This window comes from Pteronotus mesoamericanus, unplaced genomic scaffold, assembly GCF_021234165.1.
Source record: "Pteronotus mesoamericanus isolate MK-2021 breed Mesoamerican mustached bat unplaced genomic scaffold, CSHL_Meso_final scaffold_232, whole genome shotgun sequence".
NCBI classification, from domain to species: domain Eukaryota; kingdom Metazoa; phylum Chordata; class Mammalia; order Chiroptera; family Mormoopidae; genus Pteronotus; species Pteronotus mesoamericanus.
In genome coordinates this window covers 8,736,093-8,763,441 of record NW_026555311.1, presented here as the reverse complement: position 1 = coordinate 8,763,441, position 27,349 = coordinate 8,736,093, and the positions used below count along the sequence as shown (strand labels likewise).

The 27,349-nt window shown below is 34.2% G+C and overlaps 2 protein-coding genes across 4 annotated transcripts in view; one reads left to right on the top strand and one right to left on the bottom strand.

The window, feature by feature from the left end:
* INTS12 (integrator complex subunit 12) overlaps positions 1-454 on the bottom strand; it is a 33,286-nt gene extending 32,832 nt beyond the window's left edge. The window contains exons 1-2 of one of the 3 annotated variants that reach the window (XM_054591658.1): positions 404-454; positions 257-324 (exon numbers count right to left, since the gene is read on the bottom strand). The gene's annotated coding sequence lies outside the window, so the exon portion shown is untranslated. The other 2 variants (XM_054591657.1, XM_054591659.1) reach the window with 2 other exon arrangements.
* GSTCD (glutathione S-transferase C-terminal domain containing) overlaps positions 408-27,349 on the top strand; it is a 137,391-nt gene continuing 110,449 nt past the window's right edge. The window contains exons 1-5 of the mRNA XM_054591661.1: positions 408-629; positions 10,171-10,608; positions 11,232-11,699; positions 18,588-18,839; positions 23,031-23,124. Coding sequence (XP_054447636.1) covers positions 10,192-10,608; positions 11,232-11,699; positions 18,588-18,839; positions 23,031-23,124 — 1,231 coding nt within the window. The 5' untranslated portion in view covers positions 408-629; positions 10,171-10,191. The remainder of the gene's footprint in view (positions 630-10,170; positions 10,609-11,231; positions 11,700-18,587; positions 18,840-23,030; positions 23,125-27,349) is intronic.

The window sequence follows — 27,349 nt, the reverse complement described above, 5'->3', positions numbered from 1 at the left end:
GTTCCCAGGACTTATCCCTTGGGGCCGTGTCCTCCGCCCGCGTGCCTCAGCCCACAACACCCTCAGAGGAAGCCGAGCTCTCATTGAAAGGGGAGAGCGGTCAGCCTGGGGCACGCGACCGCCCGCAAGTTAGGTTTCCCCATAAGAAGCGAGGAAACTAAGACCCCCCACGGAACTACTCTCCCACCTCATCCCTCGCGGAGGTCTCGAGCCTCCCAGCGGCTGCTGGGAGGGGGGGTCGCTCGTCATAACTCACCGCTCCGCCCCGCTACTCTGTCCTTTCCCTGTAGCCCCTTCCGAACTGGTCCCGACACCAGCCGCCTCCTAGAGTGGGGAACAGAAGTTACCGCAGCACAGTCGAGGGGGAACCGTTTTCGCTGTGGCACGGTAGGAAGTTACGTACACTTCTTTTTCCGGTCCGCCGGATTATGAATGACGGCTGGCCTTGCTGTTTCTCACGCACGCTGTCTGTCGTTTGTCAGGCGTCCTTTGTGGTAGCGAGTGGTCCGCTGGCGAAGACTCCAGAAGCGGCCTGGAATCCCGGCTCGGGCGGGGCGGGAAGGCGCAGGCGGCCCGCCTTGCCGATACTTTCACGCACCCTCCCTGCCTGGCCGCGCCTCTGCGACCAGGTAAAGAGGGCGCTCGGGCCGCCGACCCCTCGGTCCCTGCCGACCGCCAGTGCCTACTCTTTGCATCCTGGGACCACAGGGCTGACGACGTGGGGGAAGGTCAAGGACATGGAATTAGTGTCCTGGTCTCTCTCTGGCCCGTCATTGCCCACAGCTTCTTAGGGTGCACGTGGAGGGCTCCGGGCTTCCTCTGCTGTTGGGAATGGAGCAGCTTCTAGTTACGGGGGGCGGGGGGGGGGGGGGGGCGTTTGCCGTTTTCTGCTAAGTGTAATTTCCAGACCTCTTGCATCAAGGCTTTAACTTGTTTTTCTTCGACACTTAGTTTTTCCACTGCAGACCTTCCTGAGCATACTGCTTAACAGTTTCTCCAAAGGACTTGCTTCATTTTGGGCCATTTGCTTCTTCACTTCGGTTTTAAATTTCAGTAGAAAGTTTGATTTTAGCTTGCAGAAAAGTTGTTTTGGCTTCAAAAACGTTTGCTGATACACGTACTTCCTATCCCATCTCTACCTGGTTTTGGGATTAGGTGATTTTTTTCCTTTTATGCATTAAAAAAAAAAATTCCTTACCCGAGGATATGTTTATTCATTTTAAAAAGGGAGGGAGAGAGAGGGAAGGAGGCGGGGGGCGGGGGGAGAGGAGAGGAGAGGAAAGGAGAGGGAGAGGGAGACATCGGATGTGAGAGAGAAATGTCAATGTGAGAGAAAGATGATAGGTTGCCTCGGAAAGGCGCCCAGACCGGGGATCTAACTGAAAGCGAGGTATGTTCCCTGACCCGGAATGAACCGGCAACCTGGTGTACCATACAGAACTACAACCAACTGAGCCACTGGCCGGGCATTTCCTTCTATTCTTAATGCCACGGTCCCATTCCTGTCATAGTAAGTTCTTGAATGTCAAGGAAATGCCAGCATTTAATATACCTTCTGCTAAATTATTGATAAAGAAGGTAGACTACTAGTTTTTCTAAGGTTATCTATAGAAAGTGTTTAAAGGAGAAAAATACGAAAGCTGGCAAGAGCTAATGTGACAATTTTAAACATGTAAACATGATCATTTAAATACTGTAAAATAAATGCTCTGTTATAAATACAACCGAGTGATTTTCTGTCATGTTTAATAAAACATTAAGCTACGCGAGTTGTTTTTTATTTTTTTAACCACCTGGTGGGGAATATACACTATTCAGGATTGCCTTAAGCATACTCATTGGAAATTGTGTTTGAGTTATACCTGAAGGCAGCATTTTAATATAAATGACTTTTCAGACTTATTCAAAAATAAGTCTGAAAAATATCAGTGAGATTTGAGAATCATTTTATCAGGATTTTTTTTTGTTTGTTTGTTTTGTTCTGTTTTTTTACCTTAGAATTGTTTGCCTGCTTTAAACAAAGCTCAAATTTCAGTAGTGGTATACCCATCAAGTCTGTTTATTTTTTTAACACGTGTTTAACTTTGTAGCTTTTGTATCACCTGTGATTTGAAATAAGAATAAATACTGAGTAGCCAGTTGGTTTTTCTAGCAGCAACAATTTAGCGGACCTTGAAATTTAACAAATTCTGCAGCCAGTCAACTAAAACATCTGTAGTATACACACAGTCCTCCAGTGTATCTTGTTTTTACTTTAAGTAGTCAAAGCAGCCTCCTGGCTTCTGTTATGATTACTGCTTGAAATGCAAAAGATTTAAACCACTTAGATCACAACAAGCACAGGTATTATTTGTTGTAGGGATTCAGTAATTTTATTTCAGGCTTGCTGATGTTTCCAACATGTTAGCATTTCATGCTGTGAAATCCCTATTAATTATGAGGTCAGGCTTAGTTGCAAGCATTATGAATCTCTGGCAACAAATGATTCCCTGATTCTCCAGAGAAGATGACACACTTCCCTTATTACTAAGATTACAGTAAGCATTTTTACGTTCAAACTTTTTTTTCACTTTTTGCCCAGATAAGAAAGCAGCTAATTTTAATTATAGGATTTTGTTTTCTAGGACTTAACTATATACATTCCCACATTACAAAATATAGTGAGCACTGAAATAGTTCAGTTTTTTTTCTTTCCTTTGTTAACCTTTACTATTTAAGGTAATTAGCAGCTACCTAACTCTAGGGGCAAGTTTTTGCTTGTTTGTTTTTAATCTATATTACTGTGATAAAATAGGGTGAGATTTGCAACCAAATAGTGTTACTTCATGAAATGTATAAAACATAAGCTAATTTCTGACATTGAGCATTTGATGTAATAAGGAATTTAAATGGGTTTAAATTTAAGTTTCAATCTCTAAAAAAATGAGTTTGCAATGTTTTCATACTTATAAACTGTGATGAGCTATTTTGTACAATATAAGTAGTTAATATACATGTGAACTTAGGGTTTCACATTTATATTCTGCCATTTTGTGACTTCCTGGCATTCAGCCTAAGTAAGATTTTTTCAATATTTGGGGAAATACCTTTTCAATTCAACATGAACCTCTTACCTTTCCTGAGAAGTTTGGAAATACATAGCATACCTTGGAGCTTTCCCATCAACAATTGTGTATTTTAATAGTGTCAATGAATAAGGAATTTTGGGATAAATTATAAAAGAATAATAATAGCTAATATTCATTTAGGGGCTTACTAATGTAATAGGCATTGTTCTGTTTTTACAACACACTACATGGTAATTACTGTTATTGTCCCCATTTTATCAATGAGGGAACTAAGGCACAGAAAAGTTTTATATTGCTTCTGAATATCAAGACCAGGATTTGACTCTGATTAGCTCCAGAGTCTAGACTCTTATCCATTATTTTATAGTTATTGGTGTATGGTTAGGTTCCTAGTTCTCTTGCTTGAAAATCAACATACATAAAAACTTCTGTGCTTTACATATTTGGATGGATTCTAGTTACCCTTTTTTTCCAGTTCAGATTACATGGGTCATCTTATTTAACTTATAATAGATGGCTCTTAAAATAAATATCCATTTGGAAGAGAAAGAATAGTGTTAAGAAGGATGGGGTTCATGTTATACCAAGACTAAAGTTCTCAACAGTACTCTCATTACAGTAATTACTGATACTCATTTACGTACATTCATTTATTTTTGAACTAACTTTTTAGTACTGCTAATTTAAGCATTGGAGATGTGATGTGAGGTAATAAGTGCTGTACTTGTGAAGTAAAAGAAAATAGGATAAGGGGCTGGTGAATGGTTGGAATGCTTTTTCAATTCAGGTTGTCAAGAGAGGCTGCTCTGAGTTAATATTCAGAAACCTCAATGAAATTATAGTAACCCATGTGAGTATCTTGAAGAAGAGCATTCTAAGCAAAGGAAACAGCAGGTACAAAAACTCTCAAGTGTGAGCGTCCCTGGCATCTTGCAGGAACAGCAAAGAGACCTGGCTGGAGATGAGTGATCAAGAGGGTGGAGGGAATGGAGTCGAGATCAGAAAGAAAGGAAAGCTAGGATTACGTTAGGCCCTATGTAGACCATGTTAGGACATTTGGATTTTATTCTAAGTGTGCAGGGGACATGATCTGATTTCTGTTTTTGAAGAATCACCCTGGCTGTTGGAGCACTTAACTGTTTGTGTGAGAGTGGAGGGATAGTTAATGACTTCTGCGCTGGTCTTTGTAAGAGAGCTAATGATGGCTGAAATTAAGATGATAGTGGTAGAGGTGCTAAGAAGTTGGATTTAACTCATGTTTCAAAGGCAGAAATAGTAGGTTATGAGAGAGAATGAAAGGAGTTGAGTGAGATTTCAGAGTTACAGGCCCAAACATGTAGGTGAATGGTGTTGCCATTTTGCCTAGAGGACTGGGGTTGACTACTAAGGGAAGAGGAGCAGGTTTAGAAAAATGCCCAAGTTGTGTTGTCAAGTAGGATACAAGAGTCTGAGGTTCAGGGAAAAGGGTATAGATGAAAAACATAGGAGTCGTAGATGATATTTAAACCTCTGGCACTGGAGATCACCTAGAACAGGGCTGTTAATGTGAGGTGTAGGCCCATTAATGGGTCTTGAAATCAGCTTAGTACATATTAACCAACACTTAAGGAAAAAAAACAGGAAGAAATACAGAGTAAAACATACCATATATCTCCCATGTAGTAGGATATTTCTTAATAATTATTTTTGTTTCAGTCTTATTCAGTGTATAAAAAGTTGCATTATAAAATGTTATTTCTTAGTGTGTGGCATGATCAAAATTTTGAAAGCCAGTACTCAAAGATCTGAATGTAGATTGGAAATAGGGTAAAGCATTGAGCCAAGGGTCCTTAAGAGGCTTGAAGAGGATCTAATAAAGTTCTAGTGCTAAGAATGGTTAAATAACCCTGCATTTAGAACAGGATTTTTTCCCCCAAGGATTGCTTAGGATAACATAATTTCTAGTGATTTTTACATTGGTAAAACTGTGTATGTAACATGCCATTCAGTCAGCTCCAACTCCTGACTCAGGAGTGGTCTGACTCATGGGTGGCCCCATGAATGAGTTGGTGTCTGTCCCTGGTGTCCTGTCCTCAACAGCTCTGCTCAGCTGAAGACTCATGCCTATGATTGCTTTTACGGAATCAATCCTCATATTTGGTCTTCCTCTTTTCCTGCTGCCTTCTATTTTCCCCATAATTAGTGTCTTCTCTAAAGAATCCTGCCTTATGATGTGTCCGATGGAGGACAGCTTCAGCTTTGTCATTTTCACCTCCAGCTGTGTTTGAGGGTAAATTTGCTCCAGGATCCACTTACTCATCTTCCTGGTGATCCAGGATATCCTTAGAGCTCTCCTCCCACACCATAGTTCAGTTGAATACCTTTTTTTTTCCTGTCAGCCTTTTTAACTGTCCAACCTTCATATCCATACATAGTAACTGGGAATACAAGGCTATGGATGGTATTAGCTTTGGTCTTTAATGACACATCTCTGCCCTTGGAGATCTTTCCCTAATTCTTCTCTTGCTGCCCTTCCCATCTCAGCCTTCTCTTGATTTCTTGGCTGCAGTCTTCATTTGAATTATTGATTGAACCAAGATAGCAAAATCTTTAACCATTTCAATCTTCATTGTTTTCCTTAAAGTTGTATATTCTGTAGTCATGATTTTTGTCGTCTTAGTGTTCAAATGCAGTCCTGCTGCTTGACACTTCTTTCACAGTCATCAGAAGTCAGTTTAAATCATTGCTGATTTCAGCCAGTAAGATGGCATCACTTTCATATCTTAAATTATTGATATTTCTTCCACCAATTTTCACTTCTTTGAGTCCAGCCCAGTTTTTCTTATGACATGTGTGCATAGAGACTATACAGGGAGATAAAATGCACCCTTGTTTGACACTCCCCTGTTGCCTATAGGAAACAGATTGTTGCTGCAATAAAATCCCAACATGCTTCTATTTATGAGATTCTGAGTTTATAAAGTAATGCTATTTATAGTAGAAAAATACCAATTACTGAATGTCTTCAAATAAGATCTCTTTATAGGTTCATCTGACTTTTGGGGGAGGGGATGGTTTATGTATGGCTCTCATTCATGTATGGAAGTAAAATGTACTTTTAAGGATTGTGAAGATTAGAAATAACGTCTAAAAGTTCTCTGTTCTTAGCACATGGTGGTGGAAAATAAAATGTAAATAATATTATTTAGGATTTTATTCTTTTTTTATTCATTTAACATTAAGCTCCTTTCAAATTCCAGGCACAGTGATGTTATCTTATTTGAGAACAAATAGAGGAGTTTATAATATAACTTCTGTAGTATGTAATATTTAGTTGCCATAGATCAAGACTTGAATTTTGAGCACAAAACTTTCCAACATTTCAGCTTCTGGAGAAATAAGCTTGTTTTCAATATGTTTATTGCATTTTTCTCTGTGTGTATTTTAGATTAAAAAATATAAAATGCATTTCCCTTTTCACATGTGAAATGCTTCAATTTATCAACACCGAGATATATTAATTAGAATGAGAATACAAAAAAAAAAAAGTCAAAATGGCTAAAATATTAAAACTATGACTCCTTTGGTTTTTTAAACTATCTTTGAAGATTCCCAAGGAATGAAACCAAAGCTTAAATATTTTCTTCCTACCTATGTATTCCCTCTGCAAAATCCCCAAGCAAACTGAGATGCCCAGGGGAGAGATGCACACTCCGTCAATTCTGTTCAGCACTTAAAGTTTGTGGTTTTGTGTGCTACTCTCTCACTTCATTTCAGGGTGGCACATGTCAAAGCTGAAGAAAAGCAAATGACACTACTGTGCTTGGCAGGAATGTAATATGGAGTAACAAGGGCTGTGTCCCGGAAGCTCTGAAGACCCAGGAGATGTTTCTATAGGACCTTCCTCTCTAAAGCTCATGACATAACAAAGGAATCCTCTAAGTAGAAGTGGAGAAGAAAAAGAGGGGTTTCGTTGCCTATGGTATTTGAAAACTTTAAGCAAAAACTGTATTCTATTCTGTTGAAATATTAAAGACAGTGCAAGCCAAAAACATATCAAATTTGTACAAGTTTGCTAATACTTAATAGAAATTACATCAATACTTTGTGAGGAGAAATTGCCCAGGGAGATAATTTTTTTTTTTTTAACTCCAAGATCATTAAGTAACATTTTTAATCTCCTAGGGGGAAAAAAATCAACATCTATATTGGAAAAAGTAATATTTGTTAAGAAAGAATAGTACTCTGCATTTTCTCCCAGGCATCTCATTAATTTTTAGGTATCTTGGTGGGCAGGTTATTGCTCTTCTATCTCATTGACATTTAGCCCTAAGAAGTGCTGATGAAGAAAATAGTTTATATAATATGTAAAAGCCTATTCTCAAGGTTCTTATGTGCCTTAGAATAATATACATACACCTTAATTTGTTTAAAAAATGTCTACATTTTCTACATCAATAGCTTTAACCTTGCATGACATTGTTTTCAGGGTTTTGTTTTGTTTTTTTTCCTTTTAAATGTTAGGACCAGTCTCACAATTACTGTTTCCTAGACTACTGGGCAAATGAAGTCGATCATGTTTTATTTCAATTCTAGTTCTTGAAGCACTTAGGAATCTTTATAGTACCCTGATGTCCATAGAAGGAGTTAAGAGGATTGGTTAATTAGTCAGCAACAAATTTAGAGGGGCAAACTCCTCAAAGAGACCGTCAATTTGCTAGAAAATGTTGGTCTATTTTGCCTGTGGGCTTTTATATATATATACATTTTTTTTTTAAAGTAAGTCTAGGTTAAAAAAAAGTTACTTAAGCTCAGAGAGAAACAGTTTTCATCAGTTAAAAAGTTGCTTTTAAATCACATGAAATAATTTTCCTCTATATAATCTTTTATTTTTTTAGACAACAGGCAAAAAATGCTCCATTTAATGCATTTTTATACATTTATAGTGATAATCATTACCAAGAAATAAAGAATTCAGATAGGTAGTCTTTTAAAGAAGTAGCAGATCATGGTGCACATCTGTTATATTTTAATAAAATATAAAACAGTAGTGATTATTTACATCATCAAGAGGTCTTCTAAGACTATCTTACTAACAATATACTTTTGTTATAATAGATTATCCTCTCTTTAATTAAAAAATTGAAGACCAAAAAGCTTTAAGAGGATTTGACTATTTTCCTTTTGATTAAAAAAAAAAAAACAACTAAGGAATTTAGAACATTAAAGGAAATTCAGTATGTTGAAGTTTTCTTAAAAATTTAGGGTACAGTAATATTTCAAGTGTACTTGAAAGAAAGAGTTGCATATGTACTTTTTAAGTGCTTTTAAAATAAATTTTCTCTAATAATACCATTTATTACTACATTTCCATGACGAATGCTTTTAAAGAGTGCCATCTAGTGCCAATTTTTGAATTGTGATTTATGGATAAGAACATGGGGAATTTTAGACCCAGGAAATGTATGCATCAAACAAGAAGTTATAATTGATAAAAAGTCTGAAGGACTATAACTTGAAAATATTATCAATAATTGGACCTCAAAATTGTGTATGTTTGCATCTTTAAAATAAGGAGTGTTTATATTCATCTGTGCATTCATTCAACAAATACTTCTTGACTTCACATACACAGCAGAGCCTGTTTTAGTCATTGTAGTGAACAAAACAAAATTTCCAGTCATGGAATATTTTAGTTTGGAGAGACGAGTATATAGCATGTTAACCAGTGATAAGTGCTGTGAGTGCTATGAGTGCAGGGAGAGTGGGTGTTGGGGTGGAAGATCTCATATTCGAGTGAGTGCCCGAAGGAGATGAGGGAGTGTCCCAGGCACTGGAAACACCTACTGCAAAGGCAATGGGAATGGACCTAGTATCTTTGAAGAATAGCAAGGCCCTGTGGCTGGAGTAGAGCGTGAGGACAGTTGAAATGAAGTCAGACATAAAAAGAGGGTTAGATCAAAGAGATCTTTGTAGGAACTTTGCTTTTTCTCTGAGTAGGATGGGAAGACATTGGAGGGTCTGAGCAGAGTAGTGATATAATCTTCAATTTTGACAAGATCATTTGGTGGCCATGTTGAGACTAGATAGAGGATGGTGTGATGGGAAGCAGCCTTAGGAAGCAAACACTATCATCCAGCAGAAGAGGTGATGGTGCTTTGGGTTACAGTGGAAGCAATGAGGATGTTTTGAAGTGGTCAGATTTCTAGATCTATATTGTCGGTAGAGCCAAACTAACTTTTTAATTGACTGGTTATGGAGGTGTGAAAGAAAAGAGTAATTAATAATGACTCCTCGGATTTCTGGCCCGACTGGAAAAAGGGATGGTAGTCTATTAACTGAGATGGGAAAAACACATGAGGAGCACATTTTGGGGGTGGGAGAGAATAAGGAACTTGATTTTGGATATGTCAGCTTTGAGATATCTCAGTTATCAACATCTAAATTATGGGAAAATTCAACTTTTCTCTTGTGATTCAGCAAGCAATAAGCTCATCACATATCAAAACCCACTTATTTTAGGAGAATCCATTTCTCAGGAGGGAGTAAATATATGACCCCTGATTATTATGTTGTGGGCTTATAAATCAGGAAGCCTGAGAGGACCAACACTGTCAAAACTTCTCAAGGCTGTTATCCCCAGACAATTCTCAGTCTTCTTTGGTGATTTCTTATTTTCCATTCTATTTATTTCTTGTTCTCTAATGAGACCTCAAAGTACTTGATGGGGAGGGCTCTATTGCAAAGCATCTGAGTTCCTCATTTTATTTTATTTATTTAATTTTACTTTTATTTAATCTTTATTGTATTTTTTTCCGTGACCCTTTAGTCCCCTTATACCACCATCACCCACCGCCCCATCCCCCCAAATCAACAATCACCACACTGAGTTGCTCATTTTAAAGGCATGAATATAAAATAAAATCACCCCTAAGGCTCATTAATTGCACGGGGTGGAAATCTTTCCTTTGGAAGCCATTTGTTCAGTCCAGGAACAAATTCATGTAGAATCTTACCTATCACAAATCCCTGCTGATTTTTAGAGCACGCTTTAAAATATTTATCTTTTAAATTCTAAATTCTTATAGTCTAAGGCCTATAACCACTTCACTTTATGCTTCAGGTAACCCAATGAAAGAAGAAAATGAAAGGCATTAAGAAAAGTCTTACAGAAGAATATCTATACCTGGACTTTTCTCACCAAGTAGAAGGATGCATTTTTCCACTTCATACATCTGTAACTTTATTTTTATTATCATACTGCAACTGTAAAATCTTTAAAGTTTGCTTAGTTCTCACCAGAGAAAGTACAGATGTCTCGCTATTTAATATGCTGTCACAAGATGTTAAAATACAGATTATTTCAAGGCAAGAACTCCCACCGATAGTCCAGAATTGCTGTTTACCTGCAGTTGTGGAAACACCAGACAACTTCTGTAGAGCGGGACTTGCTGTTGTACTGAGACACATAATACAGAAGTCATATGAAGCAGACCCCTCAAAGAAGGAAATTTTGGAACTTCTGGGTTTTAAAAAGACTTGCTTGAAAGCCTGTGCTGAAGTAAGTAAAATGTGTTTTTTCTGTTATTTAAAGCCATATAATGATAACACATTCATTTAAACACTAACTTTTTGCTGGAAACTAGGATTTCATTCCCTTAAAACACCTACAATAACGAATGAAATATAAGGTAGTCCATCATGTATGCCAATATTTCAGGGCAGTATTGAAAAATAAGAATTTAAGATTTATTTTATGAAGTTTGGAGATATTTTAGAGAATGACGTCTTTGTTATCTTAATTACATTCCTCAATGTAATCAAATTAGATTGAGGATTTTTAAAAGAAACTTTTACATATGAACAGGAGCTTAAGTAGCAATGCTTTGGAAACCCACCTTTTTTTGAGGGGGGCTGTACTTTAAAGGCTTTGGGAAGTAGAGTTTTATTCAGTAAGAGGGTACAGGTGAATGGCATATATTCCAGATACAAGAATGCTAAATCTCCATTGATGTTATCATTCCTGAAACCTTGTAAATATGTCTTGATATAGCATAAAAACCTAACCCAGGGATGGTTAAGCTTAAGACAAGTTTAACCCAGTCTTATTTCCCAGTAGAAAGTTGTTTCTCTTCAAGCTTTTTTGGAAAGTTAAGAATTATTTCATCTCGTTTTGTTTTGTAGGTTAGTCAGTGGACCAGGCTATGTGAACTCACCATCCCTTTAGCTATTGAGAAATTTCTCAAAGAATCTTCTGACCAGTGCCCACCTATCCCTGCAGAAATACTACAGCTAGAGAAAAAGCTTAGCGAGCCTGTTAGAGTGCATAACGATGACAAACTCCGTCGGCAGAAGCTGAAGCAACAGAAGGCTGCCAGAGTGGGGCCTTCCCTTGCTAAGGAAAAAATAAAGAGCAAGGTCCATGGACAGGAAATATCTGAAGAGTTGGACTCTTCATCCAGGAGCCTAGAACTGAAAGTGGCATTCGCAAAGCTCACAGTACAAGAAGAACCAGCTACCACCAACAGAGAACCTTCTCACATCAGAAAAGCAAAGGCCTCTGACCTTCCGCCTCTGGAGCATGTGTTTGCAGAAGGCCTGTATTTCACTTTGACAGATATTGTGCTCTTGCCCTGTATACATCATTTTTTGGTAAGATTTATCTGGAGTGGATACATTACTGTAAGTTTCAGTGTATAAAATTGCCTAGGTTTAAATCCCAATTCCACTTATTATTATTATGCTCCTGGGCAAGTTATTAATATTTGTCTCCATTTTCTTATCTGTAAAATAGAAATAATTATATTCAATGTGAGGAATAAATGATAACTTGTGTGAATTGTGGACACCAGTGTTTGGCACATAGTTAAGCTGTCAAATGTTAGTAATTATTACAGCTTTTAATTTTGAGTTGCTAAAATGTTATCAATTGTTATGATAATTTTAAATTGCTATTGTGATTACCTTCTAATATTACAGAGTCCGCTGTTAAAGCACTGTAAAATCTTGTCAGCTATATTTTATAATTTAGTAGTCACTTAAAATTCTAATTTGATTGTGTTAAGTATTATCAAATTAGAAATATTTTATCCTCATTCATATGCTTCTCTGTTGTCCATAAGATTACATGAAACATTTTCTTTCCTAGTAGGTTAATGGAGATAATATATATATTACATAATATATATAATATGGGGGAGATTATATATTATATATTCCCCCATCTGTCACCCCCGCCCCATATGGAGGGAAAAAAACAAGGTTAAAAATAATATCCAAGTGAATATAGGAAGCCATAGCTCTCTGCAGCTTTCCAATTGGTTTTCAAGAGCTGCATTTTTCCTGCTTTGAAATATTTCACCTTTTCCTCTACTAAGGAATCAGATACCAGATTTCATTCTCATTATATATTATCAACACTTCAGGTATCTCTACTGACAGATGAGAAAAGACTTCTAAGGAAAATCTATATATTTGGAAGCCAGAGCTTTACTAAATCAGGTGGTATTAATCAATTGGCATTTTTCTTAAAGAATATTCTCTTCAAATGGAAATAAAACAAGATTGGAAACCAAAATAACTTCAGAGTTAAAGGATGTGTAAAAGAGAGATTAAGGAATTGTTTAGATGTTAATTAGTATTTTAAATGTCATATGTATTCATATTGTCCATAGAGCTGGATGGGGAAAAAATATATTTTTTTGTCAAATGATTTCTAAAATCTCTTATGACTGACTTGTCCCCTCTTACCAACTTCAGTCATTAGAACAGTCATTTGATACATGTTATAAAGTACTGTTGTTGGTCTTGAATAACTGTATTTGCTTCTAATGTCTTAAAAATTGAACCAAAGAGGCACATCCATTAATTCACTCATTTTAGAAATTTATTGAAAGCCTACTATATATGCCAGGCACTGCTGTAGGCACTAGGAATATAGCGATGAACAAGACAAATAAGGTCCAGCCCTCATGGAGTTAATATTCTAGTAGGAGAAGATAGAAACGAATATGTAAATAAATAATGTATACCTAAATAATATAATTGATACAGAAAAAGTAAAACAAGGTGATAGAGAAGATGAGTATTTGCTTTCAAACTCAACAAAACAAAAAATTGGATGCACGTGCATGAAGGTAATTTTAGATCATTGTTCAGACATACATCTTCAACTAGTTTGCATTTGATTTTAGCTTACTTTAAATACTGTTCACCTGATTAGGGTCAATTGAGGTTGAAGGATTCCAAATTGAGAGAGTTTTTCCTCCTCTTCAATCAGGCAGGACATTTACTGACTCCTACTGAGGAAATCTACCTAATACTACAAAGAGAAACTTGTTTTCAGCTCAATTTTAAATAGAGGAGAACTTGTACACTCAGCCTTCTCTATTACATGTATTCTATGATTAAATTTTTCTGTTGACATTTATATGTAAACTAATTCTCAAAATATTTTCTTTTGTTTGTTTGTATTTTTCCTGGATCTGTACCTTTTCTTTCAGGAATTAATCTTTCTTTGCCAAGGCTTGATGTTATCTTTGTTATATTCATTTTCCTCCTTTAAGTCATCTTGGGTTATGAAGCAGTCATTTTGGTTCAGACGGCAGTGACTATGATGCTGAGGCTTTATGTTTGCCTTCACACACATTGAGGTGATGGAGTAGTAGTCCTGGTGATCAGAATCAAGTTCTTGATCAGGAATCAAGGTCAAGTTACCAGGCTTGGATTAGAAACACAGAGCTGAACCTTAAGTCAGGATATCTGATCCCAGGAATAAGGCCAAAGATATAATGGAGCAGTCAATTTTGCTAAGTCAAGGTTTGGAGTGCTAGAGGTCAACATTCAGAGAGTTAGAGGGAATACCCAATTCTGTTAAACATAATAAAGCCAAAGATAAGCAACAGCAGGTAGAGGTGCTGTGTCTAACCCTGCTCCAAGTCCCTCTTCTGCTTTAGTGGGTGGTAGTTTGCAGTGTTATCCCCTGACTGGCCCAGCCCTTCTCTGTGGAAGGTGCCTTACCAAACCCTCTCCGCTGCAAAGTTTTCAGCGCACTTCTACAGAACTATTTAAAAGATCATTCTCCTGGAATGCAGAGAAGTTGCAGTTTTATGAAATCTTTTTGTAATTTTGAACACTTATGATTTAATTTTCTACATTTTAACTTCTAATGCTTTGAATTCAGTTTTTTAAAAGTACAACACCTAGTTATTGCAAAAGCAAAATCATTGTAGAAATTGATTTTTGAGCAAAATATTAAATACTTCTTTGTCCCCATTGACATAAAATTGGGGAAAAATGGGAGTCTCACTATTGGCTGGCGTATTGCAAAAATTATGGATGTCATTTATTTAGTGGTTAATTTATATTTTCCATATTCACTCCTATGCATTAGGTCCTTAAAAGTTTTCAGTTTTAACCCACTGGTTATAATCTCTAAGTAAAAAACAAAGCTGTGATTATATTTCTTCTTAGGTAGGTTGTTTACAATTTTGTACCCTGCTTATTACGCTGCTCACCTATGACATATTTTGAAAGAGTAGACCTAAGAAAATTATGTAAAATAAGTATAAAATATTTTATATAATAAGTGATTGGACAGCAATGCAGAGGAAGAATATTTTAGATATATGTAACATGTTGCTTCTCTTTTTATTCAGACGTTTTTCTGCCCCTATTTTAAAGCCACTAGGATTTCATTTTTTTTGCTCTTGGTTGTATAATTTTTGCTATTTTAAGAATAAATTCTCTTGTTTTATTGTCCTTAAATAACTCTGTGATATTTATAATGGCTTTGATCTTACCAGTCAGGTAAGTTTTTGAAAATATCTTTTTAAGGACAAATTTAATTTTTATTTCACATATTTTTCATTAGCCACTTCCTTAAATATATCTTCTTGAGTGTAATGAATGTGGTTCGGTACCTCCTGAGCTGTGTGGATATTGTAAAGCAGCCTGGCATGTTGATTCCATGGGATGGATGATCTGTCATGCAGAGTAAAACTTCTCAATGTCTTTTAAACATGAATTATTGTTATATAGTCACAACTTATTTTCAAAAAGAAGGAAAGATACTACATATATCTAACAAATAAGAATAAATCACTACCGAGGAGAGCAAAGGAAAGGTGAGGAAATGAGAACATTTTCTATTTGATTAATTTATCATGGCTTAAACTCAATTCCCTTAGCATAAAATTTATTTCCAGGCAGTTAAAAATTTTGATGAGAATTATTAAGTTTTTGGCTCCTAGAGCACCATTTAGACAGTGTTTTTCAAATGCTACTTCCATAGAAAGTAATGCATTTTCCAAGGTGATTGAACATATACATACAAGTATACATCTTTATTTTATACTCTCTCTCTTTCTATATATATATATTTACAGTATAATTCATGCTACTACATGCTGTGTACTTTCATATTTTCTATTTTATTTCAAATGTTTTTATTCCATTCTCCCACCCCCTTCCCTTTGGCAATCATTAGCTTGTTCTCTATATCTATGGGTTGGTTTCTGTTTTGTTTTTTTTAATTAGTTTTTATTAGACTCCACTAATAAGTGAGATAATATGGTATTTGTCATTCTCTGTCTGACTTACTTCACTTAACGTAATACCCTCTAGATCCATCCATGATTTTGCAAATGGCAAGATTTCATTCTTTTTTATTTCCGTGTAATATTCCACTGTACCACTTTCTTTATGCATTCATCTATTCATCTAATGGTGGACACCTAGTTTGCTTTCATATCTTGGCTATTACTAGTCATGCTAAAATGAACATAGGGGTGCATATATCTTTTCGAGTTAGAGTTTTTGTGTTCTTCAGATAAATACCCAGAAGAGAAATTGCTGGGTCATATGGCAATTCTATTTTTAATTTTTTGAGGGATCTCTATACAGTTTTCCATAGTGGCTGCACTAATTTACAATTCCACTAACAGTGCACAAGGAATCCCTTTTCTCCATATCCTCACCAGCACTTGTTATTTGTTGATTTATTGACAATATCCATTCTAACAAGTGGAAAGTTATATCTCATTGTCTTTTTAATTTGCATTTCTCTGACGATTAGTGATGTTGAGCATTTTTTCATATATCTGTTGGCTATCTGTGTATCCTCTTGAGAGAAATGTCTATTCAGGTGCTCTGCCTATTTTTTAACTGGATTGTTCATTTTTTAAAATTTTTGTTTTTGTTTTTATTGGTGTTGTATGAGTTATTTATGTATTTTGTATATTAGCCTTGTATCAATGTATCATTTGTGAATATCTTCTCCCATTTAGTAGTTATTTTATCATTTTATTGATAATTTTCTTCATTGTGAAATTTTTTTTAGTTTAATATAGTCCCATTTGTTTCTTTTTTCTTTTGTTTCCTTTGTCTGAGAGATATATCTAAAAAGATATTGGTAAGAGTAATGTCAAAGATTTTACTGCCCATGTTTTCTTCTAGAAGTTTTATGATTTCAGGTCTAACATTTAAGTCTTTAACCCATTTTGAGTTTCTTTCTTACATAGTATGAGAGAGTGGTCCAATTTCTTTTCTTTTCCTTTTTTTTTTTTTTTTTTGCATATATCTGTCTAGTTTTGCCATCACCTCTTATTAAAAAGACTGTCTTTATCTCATTGTAGTGTTGCTGCCTTTGTCCTAGATTGATTAACCATATAAGTGAGTATTTACGTGTGGGATCTCTATTCTATACCATTGAGCTATATATCTGTTTTATGCCAGTACCATATTGTTTTGATTATTGTACCTTTGTAGTATAGTTTATATCAGGGAGCATAATACCTCCCACTTCATTCTTTCTCAGGATTTGTTTGGTTATTAGGGGTCTTTGGTGGTTCCATGTAAATTTTAAGATCAGTTGTTCTAATTTTGAGAAGATTGTCATTGATATTTTAATAAAGATAGCATTGAATCTGTATATTACTTCAGGTAGAGATGACATTTTAACAACATTTATCCTTCTAATACATGAGCAACGTATACCCTTCCATTTATTTGTATCTTACTCAGTTTCTTTCTTTAATGTCTATAGGTTTCAAAGTACAGGTCTTTCACCACTTTGGTTAAATTTATTCCTATTTTATACTTTTTGATGTAATTGTATATGGAATTATTTTCTTAATTTCTTTTTCCAATAATTTATTGTTGGTGTTAAAAAGAAAAGCAAAAGATTTCTGTACATTGATTCATATTTTGCAACTTTACTGAAGTAATTTATTAGTTGTAATAGTTTTTTGGTAGAGTCTTTAGGATTTTCTATATATAGTATCATGTCATCTGCAACTAACAAGTATTTTACTTCTTTCTTTCCAATTTTGATGCCCTTTATTTCTTTGTCTTGTCGGATTGATGTGGTTAGGACTTCCAAAAATATATTGAATAGAAGTAGTGAAAGTGGGCATCCTTGTCTTGTTTCTGATATGTTATTTCATTTTTTTAAAATTCCAAGTTGATTTCACAACCTCCTAATGTGTCATAAAAAACAGTTGGAAAAATTGGTGATTATTCTTTGAAGATAATAAATGGTTCCTTGATAATTGTTTATGCACTAAACAGCCCGTATTTTTTGCAAGGCAGTATTTTAAGTGTTGCAGTGTACAAAGAGAGTTGAACATACCCTGCCCTTATAGTAAATTATGTGTGCTTACTTAACCTTAAAGAACAGTTAAAGTAGAATAAATATATGTACCCATGTGAAGTTTTAAATTTATTTTCTGTGCTCTCTGGCTCCTGCTTTGGTACGGATTATTGCTAGATATATTCGTAAAAATTTTCTGTAACTCGACTTTTACTTATCTGTTCATAATCATTAGTCATAATCTGTTTGTGACATTATAGCTGTTTCTATGGAAACAACATTCAGTGCCTCGCAAAAAAGCAAGAACATTCTAATTTTTAAGGAAATTGAAGTTTGCTGGTAGGGCTAGGGAAAAAGCAAAGAGAAAACAAAAAGATAGTAATTTACATCAAGAGTAATGGTTTCAAATTGTTTTAATTTGAATAAATAAAAGCCTGTATTTTTATTTATTTACACTATATCATAATAAAAAGAAACAAACTACTGATAAACACAACTACGTGGATGAATCTCAAAAACATAATGCTAAGTGGGAAAAAAAGACACATTTTATTATATCATTTACATGAAATTCCAGGGAAGGCAAAACTATACACATAGTGAGTAAAAGCACAAAACTTTGTGCTTTTAATTCATACTTATGTAGAATCTTGAAAGTAAAATTAGTGATTTACTCACTTATACACATAGTGAGTAAAATAGTGGTTACCTGCAGCTGACTGAGGGAGCAGAGATTGACTGTAAATGGTCACAAGGGAACTTTTTGATGTGACTTAATTGTTCTAGTTCTAGCTTATGGTGGTAGTTGCACAACTGTATAAATTTACTAAAACTCATTGTTTGAACTGTACACTTAATATGTGTAAATTTGATGGTATGTGAAGTTACTTCAATGTAGCTGTCATAAACAAAAAACATATAACAATGTACTTTGTTCTTTTCCTGCCTAGCTAATTATCTGCAAGAAACTCTCTGAAAAGCTGGTAGAATTTCCACTGCTAGCTGCTTGGTACCAGAGGATTCAGGAAGTGCCAAGAGTAAAAACAGCAGCTTCTCAGTGTGGGATCCACTTTTTCCACTTACCAGAGTTGCTGACCACCTCAAATGAACTGCATCCAAATTTAAATGAGGCCACAGGTGTAGAGGAACAAAATGAACCTTCATTTATAGGAGGACCGAGACCCACTATGACCAAGTTAATGGTACTTAATTATTTTCATTAAAATTTTCTTTGAAAAATTCCATGTAATAATGTTACCTTAACTTGTAATCATTTGTTTTGTTGACATTATTTGCTATAAATTTTATTTGTAGCTATCTTATATCACTCTTGACCAATTCATACTTTTATTAACCCTTGCATTTAAGTGAGATAAAGTAAACTGAAGATTTTTAATATTATGTATTTTTGAAGCCAAAAATGTCAGATTATATATTTCTAAACAGTAATTTTTTAACTTTTTTTTTAATATTCAAGATATCAGGGTCGTATCACACCCGGTCAAGTTTATTGTTTTACCTGATGGTTTTCTGTTGCAAGGACTTGGTTTCAGGTTGTTGTTTTTTTAATTTTGAGGTGATAATTTAAATTAAAGAAATAGGAAGATGAATATCTCCATTTACTTTCTAAGATTTTTTTCTAAATTTAAGATTTTTGAATTCTTTGAATTTTTATTTTATTCTTTGATTATAGTAATTTATAGTTTTCTCTCTTTGCAGCACAATTTATTTCTAATAGTACTATTTGTAAAAGTTTTCATCAATAAGCTTTCTTTTCTCTACCGTTGTAGACAATCTACAAAAATATTTTGCTTTTAACTAGATTATTTGAAGACTTATTTGAATAGAGTATTCGTGAAGTAGTTTAAGCTATTCATCTGAGTTGTACTGGAAAAATTATTAATTATATTTTTCTACTTGAGTTAGGAATTATTTGAGTTCTAGAGTTAACAGAATATTTGTGGATTTAGAAAAGCATGAGATGATTTTAGTAATGACACCAGTTCCTTATTTCTTCAGCTCAGCTTTGTTAGCCTAGTGATGAAACAATGAAATAGCATTACAATATATAGTTGATTTCAGAAGCTATCAAGGCATGTCCCAAGTTTGATGTGCCTTGATCAGATGGTTGTACTGTTCACCTCTTGAGTGCTCTTAAATCAATAATCATCAGGAGAGTAATCTGCTTTGTATTAAAATACTAATTTTTAAAATTTTAACAAACCAAAACTTTGTGCTTTTAATTCATGCTTATGTAGAATCTTGAAAGAAAGATTAGTGATTCAGATTTTTCTGCATATGCTTTTCCAGCAATAAAGTGATAACAGGAAAGACATTTGCATTTGATACACTTAAAATATTTAAAGCAGAGAAAGATAAATAAATTTAAATTCAGAAAATTTAATAATCAATTGTAAAATTAAGCCCTTTTGTAATAATATAAAAATAAAAAATAATATTGAATTTTTAACTTAGAGGTGATTTGTTAGTTCAGGTCCTCCAAAAAGGGTTAGAGTCCAAGATAAGGTTAAATGTGCAAGAGGGATACTGAAGAAAACATCTGTGAGGAGGCTGGGGGAGCCTTCAGTCATGATGTAGGTTTGACCCCTGTGCATGAGTACGAAAAGAAGGAAGGATGGGTATACAAAATCTTAGACTTAAAGGCAGTCTAAAAGTTTTCACAGGCCAATGGGGAATCATTGAGCTGGAATCATCTGTCAGAGGGTTTCATATTCTAATGAATGGGTCTGCCTTAGTATCTCTGCCAGTCCCTGTCATTGACTTGGGAGCAGTATGCGCAAAGACAATGCTAGGGATCAGGTGACTTGGATTGTAGGCTCCTACATTGTGACCTTCAAAGTCATTAAACTGAAGGATAACAATTTCTGCATTTATAAATAAGGAGAGTATAGTAGTCATTCTGTATGATTCATTTTTATTTTAAATCTTATGGTTGTATAAAAGTTGACTGGGATATTACATTTATAATTTGGAAAAAAGAATGCTCAAATATGAGAATAAGTTAAAATTTTTATTTTATTTAATTCAAAGTTGATTATTGATACAATATAGATAAAATAAAATTTCCTTTTTTGAACAGGGCATTGTTTTTGCTACTTGTGGATTTCTCTATTGCCATATATTTTTGAAAGGCAGTAAATATATTAAATTAATATAGTATCAGAATATTGATTTTAATTATACAGTAACTTTATAGCCACAGTATTTTTTACTAATTACACGAGGTCACATTAAATTAGTGCTAATGGAAGGATAAAATAGTAAAGTATTTCTTAGGAACACTTATATCTCAGCTTTTTTTTTTCCTCTTCATTATTTTTTGGCACAGTCCTATCTCTGTAATTTTCCTTATTTTCCAGAAGTTTTACATATATTTATTTTGTCAGTCCAAAAAATATACATGTGTTTACAAAATACCAGGCACTGGTCTGAATATTGGATATACAAAGAAAAAAATTGGACTCTTCTCTTGTTGCTTCCATTCTGGTGGAGAAAGTAAATTAAACATACTGGGTAATGATAAGTGCTATAAAAAAATAACGTAGGATAAGAGAGTAGAAGTGATTGGGGGAGGAGTCCTTTTTTGGTAGGATGGTAAAGAGGGCTTATCTGGTTAGGTGAAGACATTGAACAAATAACCTGAATGAATTGAAGATTTGGAGAAAGTGTTCTAGGCCGAGGATTCCACTAATAGAAAAACCCTGCAAAAATCTAGAGAGGCGAAGTAGATCAGGAGTCGCCCAGGCCAGGGAGCTGAAATGGGGAGGATGATGGAGAGTGTCTGCTAATGGGTATGGGGCTTCTTTTTGAGATGATGAAAACATTCTCAAAATAGATGTTGATGATGGCTGCCCAACTATAAATATTCTAAAAACCATTGAGTTGTGTACTTTAAAGGGATAAATTTTATAACATATAAATAATATGTCAATATATTCTTAAGAGACCCTAAAATAGGAATGATTTCGGTGACATGAAGAATAACAAGAAGTTCAATATGGCTAGACTAGAATAAGGAAAACAAGAGAGAGGTAAATGACGTCAGAGACATAATATGCTTGTCTTTCTGGAGGCAAGTGAATGCTCTAGACCTCTAGATCTATAAAGCTATAGCTCTACCCCAACAAAAAGTATACGTATACTATTTCCTTTGGGACAGGAATTCAGCTAGTTTTCATAAAAGAAAACAATTTCATGAACTAAGTGATATAAACAAGTTAAATAGAACTCTCAGGGATTTTTCTTTTGAATAAGTTATTACCAGAGATTTTTAAAAAAACAAAAACCTTTTGCAACAACATGGATGGACCTGAAGAATATTATGCTAAGTGAAATAAGCCAGTCAGAGAAAGACAAATACCATATGATTTCACTCATATGTGGAATCTAATGAATAAATTGAACTAACAAGGAAAATGGAGACAGACTCATACATGGAAAATAGGATGACAGCTGGGGGAGAGGTTAGGGGGTGGAAAGATTGCACAAAAAGGAAAAAGGACCCATGGACACAGATAACATTGTGGTGATTGCTGGCAGAGGGAGGTGTAAGGGGTCTAAATGGTAATGGGAAAAATACAATATAGATTAAATTTAAAAAATAAAGTATTGCTTCACAGGCAAAAATATTATTTAAAAAATATGTGAACCACGGATATTTATTTGTGGGCTGTGGACCTAGAATTTGGAAGGAGTTTGGGAATCCAGGTGTATGCCATGCCACTTATCTGTTGATCAAATCAATAAATGTACAACTTTTAAGATGGGAAAGAAGCCTGAGAATTTTTTTATAAATTGAAAATTGGTCCTCATTCTTAAAAATATTGGCAAGTATTTGTTAAACCAAAGAAATCCCTTTCTAGAAACATTGCTGGCACTCATGAAAGATTGGTATGGATGATATTTTAGGGGTTTATGCTGAAGTGGGGGTTTTTGGTCTTATAAAATATAGCTCCTAGGCTATGGCAGTTTTCATATATGTAAACAGATATTGATGCATATATGCAGAGTCAGTTTTATATCACCTCTTTGTGGATTGTTTTTTATAAAATTTTATCCTCAGGTGGCTTTTTTCTTTGACACCCAATATATTTCTAGGTAGCTCATTACTTCTATGTATTTTTCAGGTGATAATTGAAATAGTGTAACATTACTTTTTACTATCTCAGTATTAAAAATAATAGGAAAGTAACTGCTGTCAAAAAAACTCAATGTGTTATATTTATTATGTAACCAAATATTTTGAGTAAACCTGATGATTGTTGATATTTCTGTTCTTGGTTGCTGGTATAAAAAATAGAAATTAGGTCTTGTAGAACACAATAGAATTTTATTAGTTCATTAATTTATAAAGGGCCTATTTTCTTTTTTAGGAAAAAGGCATTGAAGTGGTATTTTCTCCTCATCCTTCCCCTACTTGGACCCTTGATTGGAACAGTCTTCCTGCAGCAGTGAGCCCAAAGGAAGGTGAGTTTCTTTTCTTTTTCTTTCTTTCTTTCCTTTTTTTTTTTGCCTTTAAATTTTACTCTTAATTTGGATCATCTTCAGGTCTATCTCGTAATTCTCCAATTCTCTTTTTTTGTTATATCTAAAATTCTGATTATCCTATCCATTGAATTTTCATTTTATTTTTATTATAAAAATTTCACATGCACACATCATTCATATTTAATATTTCCCACATTTATCAAACATTTGTTTCATTTATTCCTTTTTCCTTTGGTAAAGTATTTTGAAGCAAATCCCAGAGAACATATTATACTATAGTACACACAGCTAAAATATATTTACATGTAAAATAATCACCATGTAATGTTCACACATAATAAAAATTCACAAAAATTCCTTGGTCATCTAATAACTAGTCCATAATCATTTTCCCCACTTGTTTAGAATATTGTTTGAAAAAATATATAATTATAGATTTTAGTTGAATATATTTTTTATTATTAGAAATTATATTTGATTTGTTTTTGATAATGTTTTCCTTGCTCATGTTTTGATTCCTTTTTATAATTTTTTAAACATTGATTATATAGCATGGACAAGGGTGAACTACCAAAACTAGAATTTATTTATAAAAAATTGTATATTTATTCTTATATGTTTAAACTTTACTCATCTTCCAAGTACTCTTCATTTGATGCATAACACCTATCAAGATTTTTCCCACTACTGAAAACAGTTTTTGAATTTGTCGATTTTGATGCCTTTCAGTGCTTCTGCCTCTTTTTGTTTTACCTCTTCCACATTGGCAAAACATTTCCCTTTGAGGACTTTTTTCACCAGGGGAAACAACAGCAAAAGAAAGGTTACCCTGGGTGAGACTGGGTGAATAGGGAGGGTGGGGCACAGGCAGCATGCTGTTTTTGCTCAAAAACTGTTGAACACTCGGTGTGGTGTGGACAGATGCACTGGTAAATCACCCATCATGAAACGGGCAAAGGCATTTAAACAGTCTCAAAAAATATTCGTTGAAGCTGAACACACCTCTCTCAACACCAGCTCGTACACTAATGCAGATGGGTCCCTAGAACACTCCCGTAGCAGGGGAATCCTATACTCTAAGGGGCATGCTCTCCAGAAGAGAATTACATTGTTTTTGGGTCCCCTCTCATATTTGTTATTTCTAAACAGCTGATGTCAAATCTAATTCTGCTATCTGTTATTTCTGTTGACTTTACTGACGGTTTCTTATTTTCCTGTTAGTTTTGTAATTTTAAAATTGTGAATTCATTTTAGGTTACCTAGATCTGTTGCAGTCTTGTTGGTCTTTGTGGAGTTAAGAGGAAATTCTCATAGAAAGAATTATTATTTGCTTTGCTGGGCACCTCAAATTAGAATTTAAGACCACTCAACATTAATTTTTCAGTTTGAGATTCCTTCAGCCTTTTCTATCAGGAGCTGAGGTTTAAATAAACAGGTTACCTATCATTTTCCTTTGCTGTTGAGTAGATTTTTTTTAATGCATTTTTTCATAGGGAATATAGGTTTTCAAAGTTTCTGTTTTCATGTAGTGATATTAGTTCCAATTCTCACCATGCTAGGTAGGAATCAAGGACTAGCCTCACTTCTTTGTATTACTGTGAAAGCCTAGTTTCCTATTATTAGCAAATACCCTCCTGGCAGCTATGGTATCAGTTTAAGATTATTGCACAGCTTTTCAGTTCCTTAACCCCTTGTAAAGGCCTTACGGATTTTTCTTACTCTTGGAAATCCAGTTAGACATATAAAGAATGACTGTTGAAATTTAAATATCATTTTAGATATTTTATGTGGAGCACTTTTTTGTAGCTCAGTGTTTTATATATTTAATTGTTCATGTATTCTTTAGTTTTATACTAAGCCAAATATAACTTCATTTTCAAATGTTCTTTGCAATCATTTGTGTTTCTTTTTCATATTGTCTTCTGTGATGCTTCCTGATATTGCCTGTATCTCACTGATCAATTCTGTTCTCTCAGTCAAGGAAATATTTAGGATATTCTAGAATGGGAAAAGATTATGTAGAGCAGTTGAAATCTCTGCATCAAAGATATTATATAAAATAAAATTCATTTTTTGGTCTTTTATGAAATACGTGGAAAATAGTAACTAACGACTATTAATGTTTTAATTATAAATAGTTTGACATAAAAAATCTAAATGTTTGAAAACATTTTAAAAAGTTTATTTATTCTACTTTTAATTGGATTTTATATACTCTTTAATTATAGTATAGATTTTGAACAGTTTTAACCTATAATTTACTATAGCTTACTACATAAAAATCAGCTTTTCATTAATATTTATCAAGAAATGAAAATAGAGTTTTATAAGTACCACATACTTTGCTTATCCATAATTAATTTACTATGAGGCCAAAATAACATTTTTACTTATATGAGCAATCAATTAACTCAGAAATCTGACATTAAGCATTCATGTCTAGTTGTTTTACTGGTTAGAAGCACATATCTAATGCGGTTTATGGAATTAATCACTCATTATGTTCTTATATATGGATCACCTTGTTTACATAAATATTATGACAAAGATGAAGTTATCACAGAAGAGATACATGGTAAACTCATATTTCATTTGCTGTCTCTTAAAAAATTTATATTCTCTTTAAACTAAGACAGCATTGTGACATTTTTACTTTGTTTTCATTTCTGGCAATTTCAATATCACATGGCAATAGGATTTTTGTGAAATGAGATTATTATACTTGGGGGTGTGGAGGTTACCATGAAAGTCATGATTTGTGCTCTGGTACTTTCTTTTAGGAGCAATTGAATTGTGGGAAATTATTTTTAGCATTTGGTTCATTTGGATATTGCGAAGACCGACTCCTACTGAATTTATTGAATTTCATCAAGGTTGTAAAAAATCATTTTCTTTATTAGTAAAGACTGTATATGTAGACTCATTATGGAGCCTAATATATTTCCCAAGCTTCTCTAATTTTCTATCCTCTGCTTTTACACATTTTTCTCTACATCTTACATACCTGAACATTCCACTGTTTTCCTTTTACAACCTATATTGACTATCTCCATGCCTTCACTTTTGTTTTTCCTCCAGCTTTGAATATTCTTATTTCTACTTTCCATCCTTTTGAAATTGTACTCATCTCTTCAGGATCACTCAAACATGCTTCCTCATTAAGCTTTCTTCATGGACTATGAAGTCGGCCTGCCTGAGTTTAAAACCTGGACTACTTACTAGCTACATAACCTGTACCCAGATTCTCAACTTCTTTATACCTCTATTGCCTCATCAGTAGAATGGGGATAATACTGTCTTTCTTATGAGTTTGTTGGTATAGTCAATGAATTAATAACAGGGTGAGACAAAAGTAGGTTTGTAAGTTGTGAGTTTGTGAAACAGAGTTTTTTCTTGTATTATTATTATTTATCAATTACTGTATTATTTTCCATATAAACTACCATTCACCTATTTTGCCTCACCCTGTATATAAAGCACTTACTACAGTGCCTAGTTAATAGTAAGTGCTAAATAATACTAATATAGTAGTCAGAATTTATTATTCCCTTTCAACATTCCCTTAGTACTTTATTATATCTCATTTTTGGTACTTACAGTATGCTTCTCTTACACTATAATTACTTAGATGCATGTTTTTCTTTTCCAAGACTGTGAACTCTTTGAACAAAGGATTTCGATATATAAGTACTTAAATACATTTTTATTAAATTGAATTGAGACTATAGAACTTCCCAAATTTCTGTTTTAAAAAAACTTTTCTTTTTAGTTTTTAAATCATGTTTATTCTATTACAGTTGTCTCATTTTTTCCCCCTTTGCCCTCCTCTGCCCATCCACCCCGCCCACCTCTCCCACAGTCAATTCTCACACTATTGCCCATGTCCATGTTATTTGTCTAGTCCCTTCTCCTTCTTTCCACCATTGTCCCCCTTCCCCATCCCCTCTGGTCACTTTCAGGCTGCTCCATGTCTCCGTGCCTGTGGTCTGTTTTGTTCGTTAGTTTATTTTGTTGAACAGATTCCACTTATAGGTGAGGTCATATGGCATTTTTCTTTCACCAACTGGCTTCTTTCACTTAGCATAATATTCTCCACTTCCATCCATCTTGTCGCAAAAGGTAGGAGTTCCTTATTTCTATCTTTTTATAAATACAGGTTGATTTTATTTATTTTTTAATGTCAAATCCATTATAAAATATTAAA